The sequence below is a fragment of the Erpetoichthys calabaricus genome, chromosome 18, assembly GCF_900747795.2.
Source record: "Erpetoichthys calabaricus chromosome 18, fErpCal1.3, whole genome shotgun sequence".
Classification (NCBI taxonomy): Eukaryota; Metazoa; Chordata; class Cladistia; order Polypteriformes; family Polypteridae; genus Erpetoichthys; species Erpetoichthys calabaricus.
The window spans coordinates 83,959,345-83,982,130 of NC_041411.2; the positions used below are offsets into that span (position 1 = coordinate 83,959,345).

At 49.4% G+C, this 22,786-nt stretch overlaps 2 protein-coding genes across 6 annotated transcripts in view; both read right to left on the minus strand.

Annotated features, from left to right (window-relative positions):
- The window catches only part of adamts9 (ADAM metallopeptidase with thrombospondin type 1 motif, 9), a 512,150-nt gene that overhangs the window by 340,038 nt on the left and 149,326 nt on the right, over positions 1-22,786 (minus strand). The gene's annotated exons all lie outside the window — the stretch shown is intronic.
- The window catches only part of magi1b (membrane associated guanylate kinase, WW and PDZ domain containing 1b), a 297,633-nt gene that overhangs the window by 78,559 nt on the left and 196,288 nt on the right, over positions 1-22,786 (minus strand). For all 5 annotated transcript variants that reach the window (XM_028824457.2, XM_051921186.1, XM_028824466.2 and 2 more), the window contains exons 3-6: positions 13,333-13,452; positions 7,905-8,111; positions 2,652-2,862; positions 2,283-2,365 (exon numbers count right to left, since the gene is read on the minus strand). In XM_028824457.2, coding sequence (XP_028680290.1) covers positions 2,283-2,365; positions 2,652-2,862; positions 7,905-8,111; positions 13,333-13,452 — 621 coding nt within the window. The remainder of the gene's footprint in view (positions 1-2,282; positions 2,366-2,651; positions 2,863-7,904; positions 8,112-13,332; positions 13,453-22,786) is intronic.

The window sequence follows — 22,786 nt, forward strand, 5'->3', positions numbered from 1 at the left end:
CACTATGGGACTCTCGCACTAATGACCTGAAACTTGACATTTGCTTTCACGTCAGCAGACTGAATTTTATTTTTACCTCTTTTTGCGAGGTTGTGTGAAATCAGACCACCAGGGGGAGCCTCTGCGGTGAGGACAGGCCGAGTTCTTGTGTTGTATGGCTCAGGGTGCCTGCACACGCTTACACGTACCACGTTTCACTGATGTTAGCGGTCAAGCTCCTCACTTGTGGTGGTCAGTTGCATCCCCAGAGTGATGTTACTCGATTGTGTTGACGTCTTTTGTAAGTCGCTTTGGATAAAAGTGTCTGCTAGTTAAGTAAAGATACGTGTGAATGTAATGAAGGTGAACGATTAAACCAAACCGCGTTTACATACACAGTTACAGAAAGCAGTAAGCGAGTCCTTGGGAGTTTTGTACATGGACTCCTAATAAAATGTGGTCTGATGTTCCTCGCCGTCACCGTTCTAGACAAACGCAATCGAATCAGTCAGACTAAACCGGTAAGACACACGGCTGGACTTGTCGTGTCTTTAAGGAGCACACCGGGGTCATCAGTCACAGTGCAGGCTGATAAACAAAACAAAACAAATAAGCGACCCCAGGATTTTCAGAACTTGCACTTCAGCAGCAACAAGAACCTCCGCCAGATGTTTCGGGTTGTGCTTTTAAGACTTGCACTGTCGGACTGGGGGCCGTCCCTCTCTGCAGATCCGTGTCAGTTCGGCCGTATTTCTGGGCTGTCTTGACTGCACGGCGCAGCCTCTCAATCGCGTTAAGGTCGGGACTGTGACCTGGCGACTCCTTTTTCAGCCATTCTCTGGTTGGTCCACTGGTGCGTCCTGCTGCGTCACCCAGCACCTCTTCAGCTGGAGGCCCTTACAGTCCCCCATCTCAGAGTTTGTTGTTCAGGCCCGACTTGTGATGTTCCCTGCCGCAGCTTTTGATGTTGGGGGCAGTTGGCCCCTTTGGTGCCCCTTCTCACCTAGCTCATCCAGGTGGTCTTGGGCAAACCTGAGGCATGCTGCCCTGCTGCTGCAGGGTCTTTGGTTTCCTTCGTGGTGTTCTCCCATTGTGGTTCAGTGGTTTTCTGGAGGTCTTTTGCGGGTTACCCTTGGGTTCTTTTGAACGTCAGTAAGGGTTTCCCTTTATAGGGTGTGCCCACTTCTGGGGTGGGTAGCCACAAATCTCGAGTTTTTTTGGTGGATCGATGAACTCCCAGGTCTTCACACATCTTCAGAATGTGTCCTCCAAGGCCTGGTGTTTGGTTTGAGGTCTTGTGTCACACTAACCAGTCAGTCAGCATGCCCCTTTATGCAGTGGGCGAGGCACCTGTGCACCCACCCACACTTGCCACCTCACCTCCTGACCTGAAACTCCTCTGTTCATTTGGCTGCTGGGGACGTCGTCGGCCCACCAAGTCGTCACTTACCTTCTGCACTGTGATTGGTGACTCTGTGTGCTCAGTGAAGAGGTGAGGAGCCCACGTGTCTGTGCGTTAAGGTCAGTCAGGTTGCGTTTGTCCAGAATTGTTCACATTTTATGTACAATCAGAGCAGAAACGCCGAGAGTCCCAAAGGGCTCCCTTTACATAAACACACCATACCACCGAAGAACATTCAAATGCAATTCTGGAGGAGTAGGAAGGCCTCGCTTCACCACCCGCACCCACAGGCCCACCATCTGCAGACACGGCCTTCACCCGATCACCGCGCATACAAAGACACTCCAAGGGAACCCTTTAACGAGAAACACCAAGCCAAGTCTCGGCAGATATCAAATATCAGCAAAGTGTGTTTATTTTTTGTGTTTGCGCTTATAAAATAGCACTTCCCTAATTATTTAATTAATGAGGTGTTTTGTGACATTTGGCAACCAAGCTGTTGTCAGAGTAATTAAGCTACCGCCCATGGCTTTAACATCTCTGAACGTCGTGCAACATGGAAACGACTGCTGCGCGGAATCTTGCGAGTTCACACACTCGCGGGTCTCGGGCTGCTAGGCTCAATAAGAAGAGCCCTCCTCGGTGTCACATCCTGTCTGCGGAGCCAAACAATCTGCAGGAACTGGGAACTTGAAACAGATCAAGAGAGCCCACTGGTGTTCAGTGCACTAAGAACATCACAACAGTGAGGGCCCACAAGTCAGTTGGCCTGCCTGCCCGCTCCCCTCTCGCCCCGTGGCTCCCGGACGACTTCTTCCTATTGCAGAGCGCTCAGCCGCAGCTCAAGGGTGCCACCTACTGCTTAACGGGGGCTTAACAAATAAATAAAAAACAAACCTACCATCATCTTCACATTCTTCTAGAGGCTTCGGCGGCTTCTCTAGGCAGCGAGGGTCGATCCAGGAGGTGGTCTTGGTGTTGTGGCTGTGAAGCACACGAGGAGGGAAATGAAAGAGATGGTAAGTGGGCTTTGAATATCTTAAAAAAAGGAGCAGAGTGCCAGTGTTTGGATACCAAGGGGGGCAAAAGCAGGAAAGACACTGCTGCTCAACTTTAAACACACCACCAGCTACGGGGGGACAGGCGGCAACACAAACTGCGGGCAGCAAAGTGGCCAACAGAGCAAAACTTTTACAATTATAAAAGGGAAACACGCCGGGCACTCTGAGGGTCCTGCTCGTCTATGGCAGTCAAGGCGGGATGCACCTACTCAATAAAGTAGACCTCTCCGTTCTCGGTGTACGCCATCTCCCAGTTGTCAGGCAAGGGTCCCAAGTCGTCCTCTTCTGGAGGGTGAAAATGTGGCTGTGGCTGCTGCGAGTTTTCCGTGATTGACACAGAGACGTGGCTGACGTTGTTCGACGGGGCCTTCTCTGCAGATGAATGGTTGCCTGTGTGCTCGTCGTGTTCAAAGGAGTCTACTAAACAAGTCGGAAAGAGCAAACAAACAAACAGGACATGAAGAGCCAAAGGCACATTACAAAGGACAGCGAGAGCGGACCCTCGTGACGGGACATTTAAACATCGCTCAGGGCACACAAAATGAAGGGACTCAAGCCAAGAGGATGCACACACTGGGATAACATCCCACAAAGGGACGTAAGCCTGTCTTGGGCACCTCAGAGGCCGGCGGACATTTGGACGGAGCCACTTCTGATGTAAGACTGACTACGACAGACAAGCCAGGAGCGGGTGGCAGAAGATGCCCCAAACGTAATGGTTTTAAAGGGAGTTACAGGAGTGAATAACAAAAGCAGAAACGCCATTACAGACCAGTAAAGAGAATAATGGCGGCCAAGGCCTTCAGTAAGCACTGGCCTGGCAACACTCACAGGACACCCACCTGGTTAATAACACCCTGACAGTCCAGCAACCAGCCCCTCGAATGGGGCATTGGTCCACGGCTGGGCCCGCTCACACACATGCCCACCCTCACACACACCTTTGAGAATGGGTCACTCCATTCAGATTTAAGCCCTGAACTCGGCAACTCAACCAACATGGAACAGACTAACACTGTGAAGAAAAACAACTACTATGTTAGCACTGGGGGTCCATCATAACCACCACAACCCCCAACTTACGATATCAAAAATATTCAAAGTACAACATATGAGCATCAGAGGCTTCGGGTCCCCTCCATGACTCGGGTGTTTGTTTTCACACTGCCAGGCCTCAGTGTGTGAAGAAGCGCTTTGTGACATCCCCTAAGCCACCACTAGGTGTCCTCAAGTAGGCAGCTAGCCCGCCACCTTCCCAGGGCAGGGTGACGGTGAAGATGGAGCTGATCCTGGCAAGCGTGGGGCACAAGGCAGGAACAATCACTACAAGGGGTGCCAGTCTGTAACAGGGAGGCTACATTCACACACAAACACACACATCAGGGGCCATCATTTCAGTGAAGGAGTCCTTCAGCACCAACTTTATGAGTACCCCGGAGAATCCTGAAGACGCCCATTAGGTCCTCACAAAGCCATCCCTGCTACACGTAAAGAGGGTCTTTTACTCCTTTAGTTTCACACAGCAGGACGGGCCCTTGAATCCTACTGGACGATGGCCACGCTTGCTCTTCTGTGTGTCAGTACAATCCTTTCTGCAGGGTGGTGGCTTGAATTGCACACAGGACAATCGCTAGCATATAACCTAAGGTTTCATCTCCCTTTATAACTAGTGGTTAGGACTCTGGACCCCAAACCCTGAGGTTGTGCGTTCAAATCCCGACACTGACACAAGGAGACCACGAGCACATCACTTCACCTGCCTGTGGGCCACATGTTGTAAGTCACCCTGAATAAAAGTGTCAGTCAAGTAATTGAAACAAATTGAAACGTCCTTGTATTCTTTGCCAAACCTTGAAATGCGTTGTCTCTTTGGCGTCTTCTTAACTTCATCTTTTCGCCGGCATTTGTTCCTTTAATGTGCCCAAATTGCGACTATTAGCACCAAGCGGCACAGACAACCCTGAACACGACTCCACTGCCATTCTCGCCCGTCTGCTCTTTATGAGGCGTTTGTTCCGAAGGCGTGAATATGGCACTCGAGTCTTTGCTCCCCTTCAGCAGTCCGTGTTGTCTGCAGTTGGGTGCAATTAGGGGGGTAAATCCCAGAGACACACGTGAATTGAAATAACACGGTGAAGAAAGTTTGGGCAAAACAATAACACTTAGAATATGAGAATAAAAAAACAAAATAACAATGAAGAGCTCCCCAAACAATGAGATCAGTTAAAAAGAAGAAAGAGGGGCTGATAGTGAAACTGATTGGATTTAAAACTTTCCATCATGGGGGGGTCCTTGAAAGCCACCAGTCTATGCAATGTGAAGACGACATTATGAAAGACATTAAAACTTTACGAGTTGTGGTGACCAGTGCCCGGTGGGCAGATCAGGCCACCAAACGGGGAAGTGGGGAGCATAAAAAGCCACAGGACTAAATGTGGGGACCCCCTGGCTGAGACAGCGAGCCAATTCCATCAGCGTAAGCCCCAGAGGTTACTCCAGCAGCCCTCATCTTCTGTTTATTATTAACGCCCCTTTGCTTACGTGTGGCACTGCCCATTTCTGTATTCTGCCACTCATTGCTGCTTCATCTTAAAACACCAAGAGAAAGAAAGGATGAAAGCTCTTCTTCCTCCTCCTCCTCCTCCAATGTATTCTTGTGTGTCACAACAATGGAGGGCTACCAACCCCATGTACTGCCTTTTGGCTGCCCTGCTTGGTCAGCTGACAAATAGCAAGCAGAACAGTAAAAAATAAGCCCACCCAGACTTCTCAGAGGTGTCATGATGTACCGTCAGAGCCAGCAGTCAACATGTTTAACTTCCTTAGGCTTGAGGGTCCCCAAAATGTGAACAACATGTGGTGGGCCAGGTGATCGAGTCATTTGTCACATCTGAGACCTCTCTGATCATCCCAGTGATTACTGCTGATTCATCATCCTCACCACTCTTCACATCAGCCCCTTGCAGACAGCAGAAGTGTGCATCACAAAGAGGGGGCCTGGAGGACGGAGAGCCCCCCCACCCCACCCCGGCCGTGGCAGCTGGGATTCTTCAAATGGGAGTATAAATAAAATGATGTCAAGTGCCACGTGTGTGTGCCACACAAATCTGTCCAGTTCACCAAACCTGCACACACAGACACAGCTGAGCTGGGGGTCTTACGATCTGTTATAGCGCCTACCTAATCAAAGCCACTGCACAGCCCCACAGAGAACTGGCAACCTTGGCTGTCGACTAAAAATCAAGAAATAAGCCACCGGGTTTGGGGGGCACACATGTATATATAAGTATACACACACACACACACACACACACACACTCAGTAAAAGGCCACAAACACCAGCACAGGCTGAGGGGTCAGCGCAGGCCTCAGGCTTACTGCGACTGTAAAAGTGACAACACAACACTCAGTGCCACCTGATGGACCCCCGAGTGTCTGTCACTGGGCACACCTGCACCCGCTGCTGCCCCACCAGGCTTTGGCCTCTCAACACCATGAATTGGATTAAGTGGCTTCCACATTGTTGGGAATTTGTCAGTCAGCCTGATCTCGTCAAAGTGCCACTCACAGTCACCTCCCGTGGAGACTCGTCTAACACTAAAGATAACGCGGGGCAGGAAGTGAAAGTAAGACAATGGGAGAGAAATTAAAAAAAAAACAACAACAAATGCATGAAAATGTGTCCTGCCTCGAGCAGAGACCCCCCATGATGAGGGTGGTCTTTTATATTCTTTCAAATGCAACTCAGTGGGTTGTCTGCACTTTATTCTGACCTGGCAATGTGATTTGGGATTTTACGAGCTCCCTTCAGAAGGTATCATGTAACTAGCCTCCTGTTATATAGTGCCTTTCACAGGTGAATGTATTGGTATGTGGTATAATATTGGACGTTTTACATATCTGCTATCAAACTGTGCCTATCTACCCATTATATAGTGCCTTCACATCTAGGTTTGTGTTATATAGCGCCTTTCACACATCTTTTTTTTCTGTTCTCCCGGCCATTAATGGACTCGCCGTCAGAGACTTAAACAGCAGCTCTATTACTGAAGGCCCCTCCTCGTCTCTCAGCTACTCCTTACTACTGTTCTGATCTCCATTTGACTTGTTGTCCTGTCCGTGTCACTGTCACTTGACAGGCTGTAAAGCACTGCGAGCACATCCTGAGTATGAAAATGGCAGAGAGGTGCTTGTCATCCCAATCTATTTTAGAGTGCCTTTCATATGGAGTGCACCTCCATTAAATATATAGCGCCTTTCACATGCCTATGTTTCTGTTATACAGTGCCCTTCACAAGTCCACCTCCATTATATATACATATTTTACAGTGTATTGATCATGCCATCACATAACGCCTTTCCCATGTCTACCCACCTGCTATATAACGCCTATCACGTCTCCGTGTGTCACATCCTGCTTGTCACACGTCTGTTACTTTACATACTGCCTCTCAAACGTATCGTCCTTATGTAGCGTCTTTCACATCCATTCTGAGACATGTTGCTTGCCTTTGAAGGCCCCTCTGGATTCCTAAAGTTGATCTGATTTAACACACACACACACCCTATACAGTGTACTCTATGCACATATTTATATATTCAAATCAATGAAGCGCTGGCCTGACCTTAAGTGAGTTTTCCAGCAGCGTCCCACCGGCGTGTTAAAGAGTTCTGTAATCCCAACAGCTTCGCTTAGCAGCACGTTTACCACCTCCGAACACACCGAGCCACAGTCTGTGAAGTCACACCAACGCCGGCCTCCCTTCTGTGCAGCACACGAGTCGTCACGTCGCAGGAGGCGATGGCACCTTTACACGTTGCACTCATTTAACGAGGGGTGCAAAGAAAGCAAATCTGTGGCGGGAACGCTACCTGCTTACGTGCTTGGTGAGGCGAGGTGAGTTTCAGACGTCCAACAGAGAATGGTGGTCAGAGCTGGTGGTCTGCACTTTCCTGTAGCTACGCCATTCCCCACGTTTGGTTTCAGCATGCAGCCTGAAGATCTGTGTAGCCAACTGAGATGGACGAGCCTCTCTTACCTTTACACTCACAGGAAATCGGGGGCTGCTGGGCTCTCCAGACGTTAGCAACACCTCCCTCCTCAGCTGAAGATCAAAAAGGTGCGAGTGCCAGGTGCCAGACTGAAGTGGCCAGTCACCCAGAGACGACCGTTCACACCCCGGCCGGGACTCACGCCTCCTCCTTGCTTTGTCTTTGAATCTGTTTGATGTGCTCTGATGACGGGGGTGAGTGTAGCCCACCGTCGGTCATCTCCTCCCTTCAAGCTCCTTAAATTATCTGAGCCCCCTCACAGCACATTCAGGTTTCCATGATGCCCGGCCACAGCCATTTTCAGAATCATTCATTCGTTTGTTCACTTTAACCTAATGGGCCTCTCATGATGGAAGTCAGCACTTAAGGACAGCATGGGGTGGGGGTTTCGGGGTGGGGGGGGGGCTTACCTGTAAAACTACTGTTCATTTCAGGGACTTCTTCATCATCTTCATTTTCCGGGTTGACTATGCCAGCATTTTGCATGTCATTGTAGGACTTGGTTCTCTTCGGAGTGGAGTGCTGGGAGCCGGCCTGGCTTTCTTGTGAAGCATCCCTGGTAATCACTTTCCCACTGGGGGGCTGGCTTGGAGGCTTGGGTGTTCCATAATAGTTACCTGGGCAACAACAGGACATTTGCATATTAAAAAAAAACAAAAAACTCTCACACCACAAACCCCTCTCCCCCTCCAAGAAGCCAAGACAGTCGCCATCACCCTTTTGTAAGGACAATGAGGGGCTCTCGGCCCTGCTGGTGGACGTGCGTGAACGCTGGACACAAACACCAAGAAAATTACAATTCATGGTAAAATTACGGGGACGAGAGAAGTGGCATTGTTTGGGTGCAGCGAGCATGCAGGAGTGAAACAATGGAGGCACAACTTCACTTCATTACATCGGAATCTCAGCTAATGGCTTTTCAGCGGGCTCAGGCGCACAAAAGGTTACCTCGGGTAGCAACTTGACGCCTGCGACGACGCGACGCTGACACACACAAAAGGAAGCAGAATCTGCAGCTTGGCGGGCCAACTTCAAACACTAGAAAACGGGGAGAGAAAGCGCCAACCAACATAAGACATACTGGGGGGGCTGCTGGAGGGACACAATCAGCCATACCGGCTGTCAACTTTCACCGACGACAGGACATGCAGACTGAGGGAGAAGACCAGAGAGCAAAAATTGAACTGTCACCACATCACTTATACAGTGAAAGGCACTATATGATAGATAGATAGATAGATAGATAGATAGATAGATAGATAGATAGATAGATAGATAGATAGATAGATAGATAGATAGATAGATAGAGATATGAAAGGCACTATATGATAGATAGATATGAAAGGCGCTATATAATAGAAAGATAGATAGATATGAACGGCGCTATAAGATAGATAGAGATATGAAAGGCACTATATGATAGATATATAGAGATATGAAAGGCACTATATGATAGATAGATAGAGATATGAAAGGCACTATATGATAGATAGATAGATAGATAGATAGATAGATAGATAGATAGATATGAAAGGCACTATATAATAGAAAGATAGATAGATATGAACAGCGCTATAAGATAGACAGATAGATGCACTATATATATATATATATATATATATATAAAACAGATTCCTGTGGTACAAGTACTCTCTGTCTACAGATACATTGGCGTAATGCGATTGATAGCAAGACGGGGTGACAGCAGTACATAAGGCTCACTTTTCCCCCATCCACTCTCATTCCCACGCCCAGAAATTATCCTGGCATCAGTGAGCACAAGGTAAGGACCAACCCTGGACAGAGCGCCACCTCCGTTGAGGGCACAGTAATTCACCAACACACCCACCCCCTTATGAAGTCCCTAGTTAGCCTTAAGGCCAGGTGACATCAGAGGACCTTTCCAGCGATTTCATTTGCATCGTCTTAGTCAGTCATAGGCTGCCAGTGGCTGCTCCGGTGCCCGCTGGTCATCTAGTCTGTCATACCCATCAGCATGCCCATGACTTGCCCCTCAAATGGGTTTGATTTTGATGCGACTCTTTGTGTGTGAAATGAGGAATAAGGACCTCACAGACAGAAGAGGGCACATCTGTGGACCCCGCACACCTACCAGTAATGACCCTGTAGACCTAAGACAGAGTTCAGACACCGGAGGGCGAGGTCATCAGGTCAGGGTACTATTATTTCAGGTAAGGAAGGCAAAGGCCTCACGGTCAGGTCAGGTGCTGATTAGCACATGCAGGTACCACTTTTGCTGGACTCAACTCTGCACACGAGACAATAAGGACGCAATAACAGAGCTCAAGCACTAGAGGGCAGTGCAGTCAGGGATTCCTTCAATAATGGGGTAAGGTGGGCAGAAGTTTTGAGCTCAGGTTCTTCTACTCACTCATCATGGCTACACAAGAATGGCAGTGTGTTACATGTTGATTAGCACAAGAATTTCACATGACAATAAGAACCCTACAAACATATGATATAGCACCTTTCATATTGACCTACCTGCCTGTCTCTCTGTTATAAAGCACCTTTCACATCCAATCAGTGCACCCATTTTCTTAACCTGCTTGTCCAGAGTAGGGTCACAAGGAAGCTGAAGCCTATCCCAGCATGCACCAGGCACAAGGCACTAACAGCCCGTTGGCAGAGCACCTGCCCACTGCAGGCAGGACACGCACACACACACACACAGTCTGTTTATTTTGTAGTGCCTCGTATGATTATCCATCAGCACTTACAACATTTTACAGGTTGATTAGTACATGCAAGTAAGACCTCACGGGACAGTAAGGACCCCCTAAACACATGATATAGTGCCTTTCACTCCCACCTGCCTCCCATCTCTCTGTTACGTGGCACATTTCACAGCACCTGTCACATCACTCAGTAACTGTGGTGCCTAAGAGTGGCGACGTGTTGCATGTTGGTTAGCACACGGGCTCTGCACACGTGACACCGGTGCCCCTTCAAGCCTGCTGGCTATTTACGGCCCCCCTTCAGGGCTGGACGTGACACGCTGGCTGCTTTCCGACGAAACATCAAAACAACTCGGTTTACATGAGAGGAGCTCAAGTTCCTGCAGCAGGCAGCACAACAAAGAACTGACGTCAGGCGCCAATCCCCTGGCATCTTTACCTGTGACACTGTCATTTATTCACTTAACACACGACAACAACACCACACGCACGCAAGCACACACACACACACACACACCAGGTGTTCTCAAACCTCCACACTGGGAGCTCAGGCCAGGGCCTCACAGCTTTTCTACCAGTGGTCCTCCTCTGCTGTCAAGCCACACTGCGGTGACACTTTAGGAACAAGCTGGCAGGAGAGTGGGGGGGAGAAGTAACCAGCCCTGCCCCACGCCTGTTCCTGACAGGAAAGACCCCCCCATGACTGACCTGGGGGAGGAGAGACTAAAAAACAATAAATAAATGGATGGATGGATGAGCTCAGGGCGGAGATGGGAATCAGTGGAACGAAATGGCAGGAAACTGCTGGCATCCCTCAAAGGAAAGCGCTGGTGTAAAAGTGAGCCAACAGTCGGGCAGCGAGTGCCGAAATCGACACGAGGGGACAATCAAGAAGAAAACAAACAAAGGCCACGTCAACCTCTGCTGACCTCGGAGCGTAACAAAGCCTTCCTGTATGTGTGTGTGTGTGTGTGTGTGTGACGTTTAAAGTGAAAAGCCGGCCTGGAAACCTAAACAGCACAACTTCTTGGTTGGGTCTCCTCATTCAGGGAATCAGAAATAAAGAAGGCAGCCGTGCTGCTCAGCGCCAGGGAGTGCTGGGTCAGAACTAAAACTCTCTGAAGCACATACACGGATACGCCCAACAGAGTCCGACTCCAGGCACCGTGTGAAGCCTCGTCCTCTACAGACCTAACGCTCGATGTCCTGATCGCGTCTAAGCATCTTGTCTTGTTTTCGTCTACTAAACGGGTTTTTCCATAACAGCATTAGCGAGTGTTGATGGAACGGGGGGCTCGACGGGGGAGACTGAGAGGAAAGCCGGAGTTTACTCCCAAACTGCTGGTAGCATAGCGCTTTAAAATGTGGGTGCTTCGGTCCTCCTCCAGTACTGACCCTAGAAGGTGCCAAGATCTCTCTCTCTGTTTCTTCTCCTCTTTGTTTGATGCAGAAGAAAATTCCAGAGCTGCCCTTTGCTTATTTATCTGTTTCTGATTAAATGTGAGCCCAGAAACAAACTCGGTGCTGAGGAGAGTCGATCCTGTGCCCCTCAGTCTCTGTTTGCTCCGACTCTCCTTCAGCCTCTCCTCCTCTCGCCCGCCTCGTCGCCTTTCTCCAGTGCTGCCATGTCTTTTTATTCCAATATGGAGCACACAGCACTCCGGGGAGGCCTCACCAGTGTGGCACGTAACTTGACTTGTACTCCACATCATGGCGCCATGTAACCTAACATCCAGTGCTCCTCCTCAACGGCTCCTGTACACCATCTGGGTGTCGACAGCAAACAGCCCACTGCAGGGTCCTTCTCATATGGTGGACTTGCCATTGTGTCTTCAAATCTACCAGCTTTCTTCCCACATTAAATGGCAGCCTGTCACCATTGGGCCCAAGCCGGTGTGCTCTGCTGGTCACTACAGGATTCTTCTCATTCTCGGTGATCTGCCAGTCCTCCTCATTTTGTCTTAACTGGCAGCTGTTGTTTTTTTGTTTTATTTTCGAGGTCAGCTCATTTTTCTGTAATTTAATAAGAGCAGCAGCCCTGGCACTGCCCCCTACTGGGCACCACTTTCAACATCTGCTCATTCTGAACCACCAGAGCCCATTGTTCCCAGTCAATTCTGCACCCCAATCTCCACAATGTGCCTTAAACTCCCACTTCTACCCTCTCATGTGGGACCCCATGAGAATCCCACAGGGGGCGCCTTATAGAATTCCAGCCCATTCGTGAAGTTGGGTCTGCGCCACCTACTCCGGTCACTCCGTCAGTTCCTTTCAGTAGCTGCCCGTTGAACTTATTGGCCTACAGACACTTGGATCGGCCCCCACCAAGAGGGGGGTGATAGCGTTTGCTGTGATTTTAAAGACGAGCCTCGCTAGTTTCTTTCTGTAAATATTCAGCACTCTTAGGTAAACTAAGCCTGTCAGCCATTTTAATCAGAGCAGCACCTTCTCTAACGGTGGAGAAGACCTCGACCTCCTGACATGTCTACGCTTCAAGTTCACGGCACTTGCTGTTTCACTGCCTGGACAAACCTGTGTGCCCCAACTCCTGGCCAGCCTGTGCACTGGTCTGGTACTGGGAGTGCAGTTGATTTTAAGGTTTCTGCTCCTCCTCTGTTCAGTGCTTGTATAGACTGGTTGTTGGGCAGGTTTTGGGGTCCGGCAGCTGTGGGTTATTTGTTGGCGAAGAAAGATTCGCTGATCTTGACTTTGCAAACGATGCCGTGATCTTCAATGGGGGCTCTGATGGGGGCTCTCGAAAGTCCGAGTGTCTGGGCTTGTGAGGGTCCTGATAAAAACCAAGAGCCAGGCCTTTAATGACCTCGTGGGCACGGCCATCAGCAGTGGGTCTGTCTGCAGAGAGAGTGTCAGTGGACGGATTGGGAGAGCATGGGGGGTCATGAGGTCACCAGAAAGGGGAGTGAAGCTTCCTGTTACTTGAAAATTGGCCCACATTCATAGAGCTGTGGGTCTGGACACGGGCAGAGCACCCAAATCCACCAGCAAATGTCACCATTTCCCCCCCCCCCCATTCCCCAATGGCATGTAACCCACCAGCAGACTGGTTTTGGACGAAGGTGTGCAGGGTGGGCAGAGAAGGGAGACGGCAGATCAGAGGCTTCAAAAGATAAACCAGTACCTTCATATGTCCCGATTTCAAGAAGGGTTCCACTTTTTTCAAGATCCAAAAAGTCCTCCACTGTCAGGAAGTTGTAGTCTACACCTGGGACCTCTCCTTCTCGGGGTGGGCGGGTTGTGCCTGGAAAAGAGCAACAAACATCCTGTGAGCCCTCGACGTCACTCCGACAAGAGCAGCTGCGCAAACAACAGGAAGGCAACAAAGACGGGACAGGAGCCCCCCGCGAGTGCCCCCCCATAACACCGGAAAGCCCCAGCAGACAAAAGCTTTGTGTACTTCAGGTATGACAGCCAGAGGGTAACACAGAAGAGAAGAGGCATACGAAATGGGAATGACACACAAACAAAAGGCGTCACACGATAGGGACACATGCGGAGGGACGGCATAAAATAGGACGCTGATATCCTCCAATCGTCACACCCACAACCAGACCTAGGTGGCAACCCCTGCCAGGCAGAAAGCAGCGCTGAGTGCCTGGCACAGCAACTCACTGCCCTCTCAACTCAGACGCTGGTTAGTCTACCCAGGAAAGGAGAGCAACGGGACCCCCGGGGAAAAAGCCACCACAGACAGATAGATAAAAAGAATTAAAATGGCACTAAATAATACAGACGGGTAAGGCGCTATATAATAGAAACCAAAAAAAAAAAAAAGGCACTACTCAAAGAAGCCACACAGCGTGTGGACAATCAGCTGCACTTTTCTTGGTCTTCGGGGTCCGTCTTTATATACCGGCGGGTCAGCAAGGACACATGCAGTTCTTAAAATGGCAGCAACGGTTCATCAGTTGGTCATCATGACAACCCATGACAGGAAACGGGCACAGGGACAGCGGGCGTCACAGGGGATTAACTGACTGACTACGAGGATGTGAACGTATGGAAAAGTAAATCAGAGACACAACCCAGCAAGGACCACCTCTTGATTGACACGAGCATACAAGTGTCCCCTCACAGCAGACCGGTAATGAAAAGCACCGTATGGCACAGTATGGACAGCACTGCTCTGTACCCTTACACATCTGAGCACATCACAGAGCCAAACACATGCAGCGAGGGAAACAATCAAGAAAAGTTCAGAAAGTCCTGCTGACGGGAGAAGAACACAGCCGGTGGGTGCCAGTCTGGAGACTAAAAAGTCGCTTTAAAGAAACAGTGACAATGGAGGAGGGCACCATGCCACACCACCTGCCTTTCAGAACAGGTCACCCACCTGCAGGTAAGCCTGTTCAGGCCTGGCCAGTACTTGGATGGCAGACCACCAAGAAGAAGCTTGGGCTGCTGCTGGAAGAGACCAGCAGGGGGCGCTTACCCTGTGGTCTGAGTGTGGATCCCAGTGCCCCTCAGTGAAGTGACAGGGACACTGTCCTTTCAATGAGATATAAAACCAAAGTCCTGACTCTTTGTGGTCATAAAGAGCAGGGTGTCCACCACGGCCCCCAAATCATCCCATGCCCCTTATATAAGGCCGCACGTTCACCAACTGCGAGATCCAAGCGACCTCCAAACTGGGACATGTCACTTTGGATGTCAGGAAGGCGCAATATAAAATCCCACAGGTTTAGGTTGTGGCCTCTCTGTGGACTCCCTGCTTTGCCAGGACCCAATGTGCCAGCAGGCCAATAAGACGCTTTGCAACGGAGTGGAGTGGACACCCAAAGGCCTGGGGGCATATGGAGTGAGGAGCAAAAAAAAAAAACAAAGGTGGGCACTGTGAAGACGTCAAAATATTACAGAAAAAAGAAGTGACCTCCTCATTGGGGGTCTTCACAGGAAACGTCATTCTGAACCTTCTGGGAGTGAGAGGCACTTACAGGGTGAGGACCACTGGTAAAGACTCAGATATCAAAAGCAGGATCATATCCACACCCCCACATTACTGATCCCCAGTTTTTCAGTTCTGCAGCCCCTCGTGTCCCATTAGGAGTTGAGCCCTCGAGGTCGGACCTCCACAACTTCGAGTCCTCCTGACCAGCCCACTGCTTGACTTTTAAAACATTTGGCTGGAATTTCCTGCACAACCTCTGGTCCACAATGGCCTAAATGTGAGGGTCTAGAGGGTCAAAAATCTCGACATCTTGCATAATTGGACATCTGAGACGAGTCCAACGTTCTGCCATGGGCGGCCATTATCTCGTACCGTCAAGTCAGGCGGCACCGGACAAAAGTAACCAAAGTCAGAGTGTTGGTAAGAAATCACTAGGAACACAAAACTAAAGCCGCTGTGTTGTGGGCCTCACAACAAATGGCCCCGGGTTCAAAGCCCAGCTGGGGTGCCCTCGATGTGGCACTTCACGTCAATGTGTGTACCTTCCTGCACCGTGGCCATTTGAGTGAAGAATGAAGAGCGAGACGCATAAAGCAGCCAACATGAAAGCCAGGAAATCACAGGCAAAAGTCACAGCCAGGGGGCGCAACAAGAAAGTCCAAAAGCAGTTAAGGCAGATCAGCGCAGGGTCAAAGGGGACAGTGGAAAGGTCACATCACGACTAACATAAAGCGACGCTGGGGCTTCTGGACAATCCCAGATTGCACGATGGAATTCTTGGGAACACAAAAACGGGCTTCATGAGGGTGCAACTTCCAACAAAATGGACGTGGAAGCACCCGCCATGAACCTGGCAATCCTGCTTAGATACAGACATGCCACACCAAAGCGAGGCCTTGGCAGTTTTAATACACCTTTGGGGTCTGTGTGTATGTGGGTGGCCTGCTATGAGCCATTTTAACGCAAAGACGTGCGCTGCTTTGACCCATAAAGCCCACCACCACCTCCCCGTACAGCACAATGCACCTCCTCCTCCTCCTCATTTTTGGGTGTCTGGGCAGATGTCTTCACCAAGATCCATTTTTGGGAGAGGGGTTAACTCAAAGGACATTTTCCAAATGCTCAACAACGCCATCGTCCAAAACATCAACAGCATAAATAGACACACGACCCCCAAATCGAATTCTAACTCCACTGGCCGTCATTTCTACAGGCTGTGGGGGGTGAACAGCACGTTAAAGGCGATTTCACACCACAGTGACAGCCATATGTTGCCAATGAGATGTTGGCACTGCTCACCAGACACCCCTTCACATCACCACCCCGTGCCAGTGAAGATATTCATTAGCAGGCCCCGCCATCACAACAGACAGCTGACATGTAAACACGCGGACCACCATAGTGAAGGCACACGCAGTCAAACTACAAGATGTGATCTGGTCGGGTCAAGTTGGGTTTAGCTGTCATGGGCACCTGCATGTCTCCTCCTCAAAATAAGAACAAATGAAACATTTACAGTACCAAAGTGAGTGTGTAACATACGGCGCCTTCAGGTGTTCTGGTCAGAAACGTCGATGTCTACCAACCAACTTCTGCCAGCCTGATACAAAGGGCATAAGCTGGGATAAGAAGATGGCAAAGGGCCGAGCTCAAACTGCATGGAAGATGGCAGGTTTACCAGAAAGGAGATGGCGTGGCCATAAAGGTGGCACCTGCAAAACAAACACGGCGAGGAAAAATGGCCATCTGAAGTCTGAAATGTCAGTCATTGGTACAAATGGAAACAATGGGGGTAACAGAAATAAACTCGAGGCCTTGGCATCAAAAGTCAGGGCGGAAGTGAAGAATTCAGGCGAGATCACAGACTGACCTACACTTTAAAATCGCAAGATCACCAGGTTTCCATTTAAGGAACGTTGCTAAAGGTAACACAACAAGAGGCAGAGAAATGAATTCATGCTGTTTTCCGTTGGCTTGATGATCACCACACGCTCCTCCCTGGACTCCTCCCTGGACCCCCGAAGACAGACATCACTTGGCTACAGACGGCCCAGAATGCAGCAGCAAGAATCTGAACCAGAAAAACAAAACCTGAGCACATCACACCAGTCCTGGCGTCGTTACACTGGTTATCCGTGTCTCTTAGACTTGACTTACTACTGATGGTACAAAAAGCCTTAAATAAATCGGCGAATTCTGTATTTTGGAGGCCCCCCCCCCACACTCCAAGATGTAACCTTAGATTGTCTAATGGTGGTCTGCTTCTTACTCCAACAGGCAAGACTAAAAAGTGAAATGCTGAACCTTCAGTTACTCAACAAACATCTGGAATACGTCACCAGTAGGGAGACGCCATGGACCACTTGACACATCTCCTAAAAAGCCCCCCTTTCAAATTGACTTTCGCGTGGCTACACTTTAATAAATTGGACAGACAGGCAAAGAATTATCACCCTCTTCCAAGAATACGCATTCTTTATTCCTCGGTTTTCTTTTCCGGTTCTTCTGTAGTGGCGTCCACCTGATCCACCGCCCGTGATGTCCGAGTGAAAGCCGATACCCCAACCAGACACAAGGCCACCCGTGTCGACTCCTCTAAGACACAACTGAAAATAAAATAAGAAAGAACGACTTAAGCAGAACGTCCAGGTGGTCTTTTGGTTTGGGACCCTTGACAGACTTTGGTTTTGCCCCCCCCAGGTTACACAGAGTTTTTTTTTTTTTTTTTTTATTTCTCTCTTCACCCTGGTCACCTGACTGTCAATTCTATGTTTAAGGACTCTCCTCCTCTTCAATATTCACCTGCCTTATGTAACGGTGTATTTTTTGTGTATTATTTTTCTCATGTAACTTTAATTTCTTTTTCTTTTCATGTCACTATTCCTCCATCCTGTGTATACAATCAAACGTCGTCGTCTGCCCGACATGCGGCCCTCGTCCACGGGGTCTGCGGCCTTTTGCTGTTTTTGTACATTTCTTTACCCAAATCTATTTTCTAATCCATTCCATCTTAAGATCTCCTGGTGACTCCTGTGTTAACTGGCCTGATGAGTCTTTACTACCAAAACTACACAAACTAACAACTGACTTTAGAAGAAACGCCATCCGCTCACAAAGAACGAGCATCACACGGGTAGACGAGACCTCAGGAATTTATCAATGGGGACAAAAACACCGAAGGGGTCTCCGTCCAAGGGAGCCATGAACTCTTCACAAATCTCGGATTGGGTCCGTCTTCACCTACGTTCTGCTGGTTTGGTTTGGACATTTTAATGTCGGTGATAAAAACGGGACGAGCGAGTGTATAAAATAAGCAGGTCAAGTTGGGACGTCCTGGTTAATAAGCGAGGGGAGCAGCGCGGCTTTCTCTCGGACCAAACTCGCAGCCCACCACGTGCACAATTCAGTGACACGGGAGAGAAAGCAATGGGCTGCTTGTGAAAAATCCAACTAAGTGAAGGCTGAAAACGTTCAACTCTCCAGGTCCGCACTCTGCTTGGTTTTAATGCATAAAAATTTCAAGCAAAAAAACATCACGTGCAGGAAAAGAACGGAAAGGTTCCCCTACTTTTTGTATTTATTTCTGTTTTATTTGTAGGAGTCGGCGCTCCATGCACACTTTTTGCAGTTTTATTTCGAGTGTCACACGCATAATAACTCTGTGGATTTGTAAAGAGCGCTGCGAGCGAAACAGTAGAACAGAAAAATACGGCACAGCATTAACAGTGCCCGAGTCCGTCAATGGCGGCACTTCATCTTCAGCAGCTGTAGCACCTGCTCAGACCCCTGACATGCTGGACGGGAAACACAGTCCCGCACGCACCTCACTGACGTCAAATTCATGTTGCCGGTCGACTGGCAGAGACTTATTGCTGACCTAACATGGCGCCGGATGGTGACAACATGGGCCATGTTGATTAGCACACACAAGTAAGAATTTCACCAAAGTATGCAGACAGGACAATAAGACCACAAGAGACTTCAGACACTAGAGGGCGACGTAGTGAGGGGTTAACGTCAGTAACGAGTTCAGACACCAGAGGGCAGTGCAACTCACTTGAGTTCATTGTTGTGTTGAGTGCCGACACGGAGCTCTGTGACGAGTTCTCAGGTGAAGTTCCATTACAGACAGAAACCCATCAACATAAATACAGCCTAGCAGCGTAACAAGTCAATCACTGGTATCCATGGAGAAAACAAACCTGTGGAAGGTGCACCATCTGCTAGAAGAGAGAAAGTGAATGGCAAAGTCAAGCGCAGTCCACAGTCCGGGGTGAGGGGCTCAGGGATACCATCAGCGGCAGAGTTCAGGTACCAGAGGGCGAATCAGTAATAGTGTTGAGACACCAGAGGGCGCCATCATGTTAAGGTACGCCAATTATTACAAGTCTTGATGTCCACTCACTAACGATGGAGCCAGGGAGTGGTGACGTGTGGCATGTTGATTAGCACATTCAAGTGACACGTGACAATAAGGCCCCTTGATAATTAATGTCCTTCGTTTATCCTAACACATCATGCAGTGTGGCGGCTCGAGGCACAACAGACTGGCGCTAGTCACATACGTGATAAGTGGAATTGAACGTTACCGTTGTGCTGTGCCACTTCTGTAAATAACTGTAATCACACGGGGAAATGGCAGAAAGTTTTTGTCGAAGATCTCGACCGGGACTGAAATGGAGCATCGTTGGTTTTCTTCTTTTTATATGACATTTTCTATCTTTCCGAGTATTCCTTATTTGTGTGTTTTCAGTTCTGGGATGGTGTGTTTAGTGATGTGCCGTGTGCGCCCTTTCACTTTTTTTGGATATTTTTATATATTTCTATTCCTCTTCACTCATCATAAAGCGTCAGACTGTTTCAGACTTTTTGCTCTTTACTCGTTTTTAGAGTGGTTTGTGTCTCTGTACAGACGCCCAGGTTTAGAGTTTGGGGAGGGAGGCAGATAAATAGACCAAGACCACAAGACAATGCGATGTATGAAGATGAGTAACACCAGCTGGCTCACCCCAAGGTGACGGTGACGGCCCGTGTCGAGCCCACTCTAGCGCTATATACTTATATAGTCGTAGTTCCTCTGCCTTTCTGCTGCTGCAAACCCACAGAAGTGTCCCAGCGAATCGAGCGCGATAGTCAGAGTAGTCGTCAGGATCGATTCAATCAGGCATGTTGTACGTGGAGGACACAGAAGGTTTAAAGTTGAGTAGTCGTGTCAGGTACCGATGGGCAGATGTTCTGAGGTAAGACAAACCGCAGCGGATGTGGCAATTATGACACGGGAAACTTTAATAAACACCCACAACTTGTCAACAAGTCGGCGTTCCTGTCCATCGTTTCACTTTCATTTGCACCTCACGTTTGTAACGCGTCTCACGCCAGTCGCCACCTAAACCTTCAGAATGTTTCAGAGGCCTTATGGCCGCACTGCCCGCTCCTCCTTCAGTCCCCCCACTTGCACCAAGCTGTTTTTTATTTATTTATTTAAATCCCCTGCTGTACTTGGTAATAAACTCACACACAGGTAAACATGGCACCACGTTGGCTAATTAGCCAGGGTGTCGCCTCACTTGTTACTCACAGCCTTTTGTTAATTGAAGGTAACAAGTAACATGTTTAAAGTACGGAAACTGAATTAAACGAATCAAAAAGGAACGAACAGGAAGAGTAAATGTCATGGCAGCGGCGAGCGTCTCCACAAGTTTCAAAAAAGTCATCTGAGGGGGCAGACAGAGGGCGCTAAAGAGAGCCATTTGATTAAAGAAGAAATGTAAAAAGAACAAGAATGACAGGCTGGTGCCCACTGTGCCCGGGATAGGCCTCACCTTCCCCATCTCTCTGCCCCGGAGAAGCAGCTTTAGAAAATGGATGGACTGACAAACCCCTGGCATCACACGGTGGTCCTGCCCGACCTGGGGTGAGGAGGGCGAGCTCTAGGCCAAACCCAATTGGCTGTCAGCTCTCACATGGACACCCAGGCCCCGCCCCTGCGAGCTCAGTCCACAGGCTGGTTGGGCCGAGTCCCTGGTGGTCACATGACTGTCACACTGCGAGTGGCACACCACAACTGGCATTAACTGAAGTCTGCAACTGGAAACCGCTGGACGAGTCGCGTCATGTGACAGGGCCACCACATACCACACGCACACCAAGTCACCAGTTAACAAGCAGATCTTTAGGGTACAGAAGAAGCACACCCAGGAAGAACATGCAAACGGCAAACCAGCTGGTCTGTGGCCATCACCCGAGGGCGGGTGGACAGCGGTGTCAAAACAAGGACACTTAATGACCTCAAGAAGAAAACCGTTCACCGTCCAGTCTGCATAACCGGAGTCGATACAACGTCAAGAACCTGTGGGATGCCAGCGCTCAGCCTCAGTCTGTCACCCTCATGCCACCACTGCTTGCCCATGGTTTTCGAGCCGTGAAAGACGCTTTCCAAACTCCACACGATGGCACACAAAAGCCCCTCTCAGCAGCACAGGTGCACATCCAAAGTGACAGGCTTACTGAAATGGATGAAATCCTCCAAACTGGACCTGATTCAGCCACCACAAGTGGGCTCATAAACACTAGTGGGCTGGCACCCTTGACTAACAATAGAAGAAAATGACAAAGACCACCACAAAAAAAAAGTTTCTTTTTCAAGCAGACGTGTAGCACAGGAGGTCAGCCTTACAAAAGAAGCCCCCTGAGTGGAGTGATTACTGTCTGTAGGCTATTGAGAGGTGGTTTGGGGGGGGGGGTTAAAAAGAAAAGGCGGCCCACCCCTCAGGGCGGAGTGACAGGCGGACGGCTGGACACACGCCTGGCAGATGGCATTCCAAGAGGTTTTCACAGGCCATCTGGAACACGAACAATGAATTTCGATACACGGCCGTCACACAAAGGGGGAGAGGGTGGGCCATGCAGCAGCAGCAGGTCCGCCGGCCTCCCCGTTTAAAGCTCGCTGGTTCTCCTTTTCTTTTTGCTTAGCCTGGCGTTTAAAGGATGAATAATGAAGCGCCATCACTCGGATTTACTGCCCGTGTAATAATGTCAAAGTTTTAAAAGGACGACTCGACATTCTCCACTCGAGGACTTCCAATCACCATTCTCCTCTAATCGTGTGGCGGTCTCTGGTTCAACATGGGCACGAGATGTCCTACTGAACATGGACTCAAGGCGGCACACTGTACATCTGTACAAAAAAAGTGCCCATCAGCTTAGAGGATCTCAAAATGAGGGGCAGCACGCCATCACAACGCTGGAGCAGTGAGCTCTTGATGTGCGTTTCAAGACCCCAGTCAGTCACAGAAGCCAAGTTTCATAAATGCCAGGCGCCTGGTTAGAGAATTCGGGGACCCTGGTCACCATCTCTGTGTGTAACCCGGTTGGTTATGTGGCCATGTTACCCGTCATGATCTCGTAGTTGGCACGTTTCTGCATCCAGCATCCATGGAACACTGAAGTCTTACTCTCGGCACTAAAGACAACACAACGAACAAGGCCGAGGTGACGTCACGCAACTGTCTGTCATGTGGTTCGTCAGATGTGCCAATCGCAGTTGCTGCGACGTGTCACCGCCAGATATCAGCCCACGTCATGTTTACCGACCCGCTAGCACATTTGCACCCGCCCCCTTTTGCTGACAGCCAATAGCACGCAGACTGACAGAGCGACAGCGAGTTTTCTCCCATTCTGGGACGGC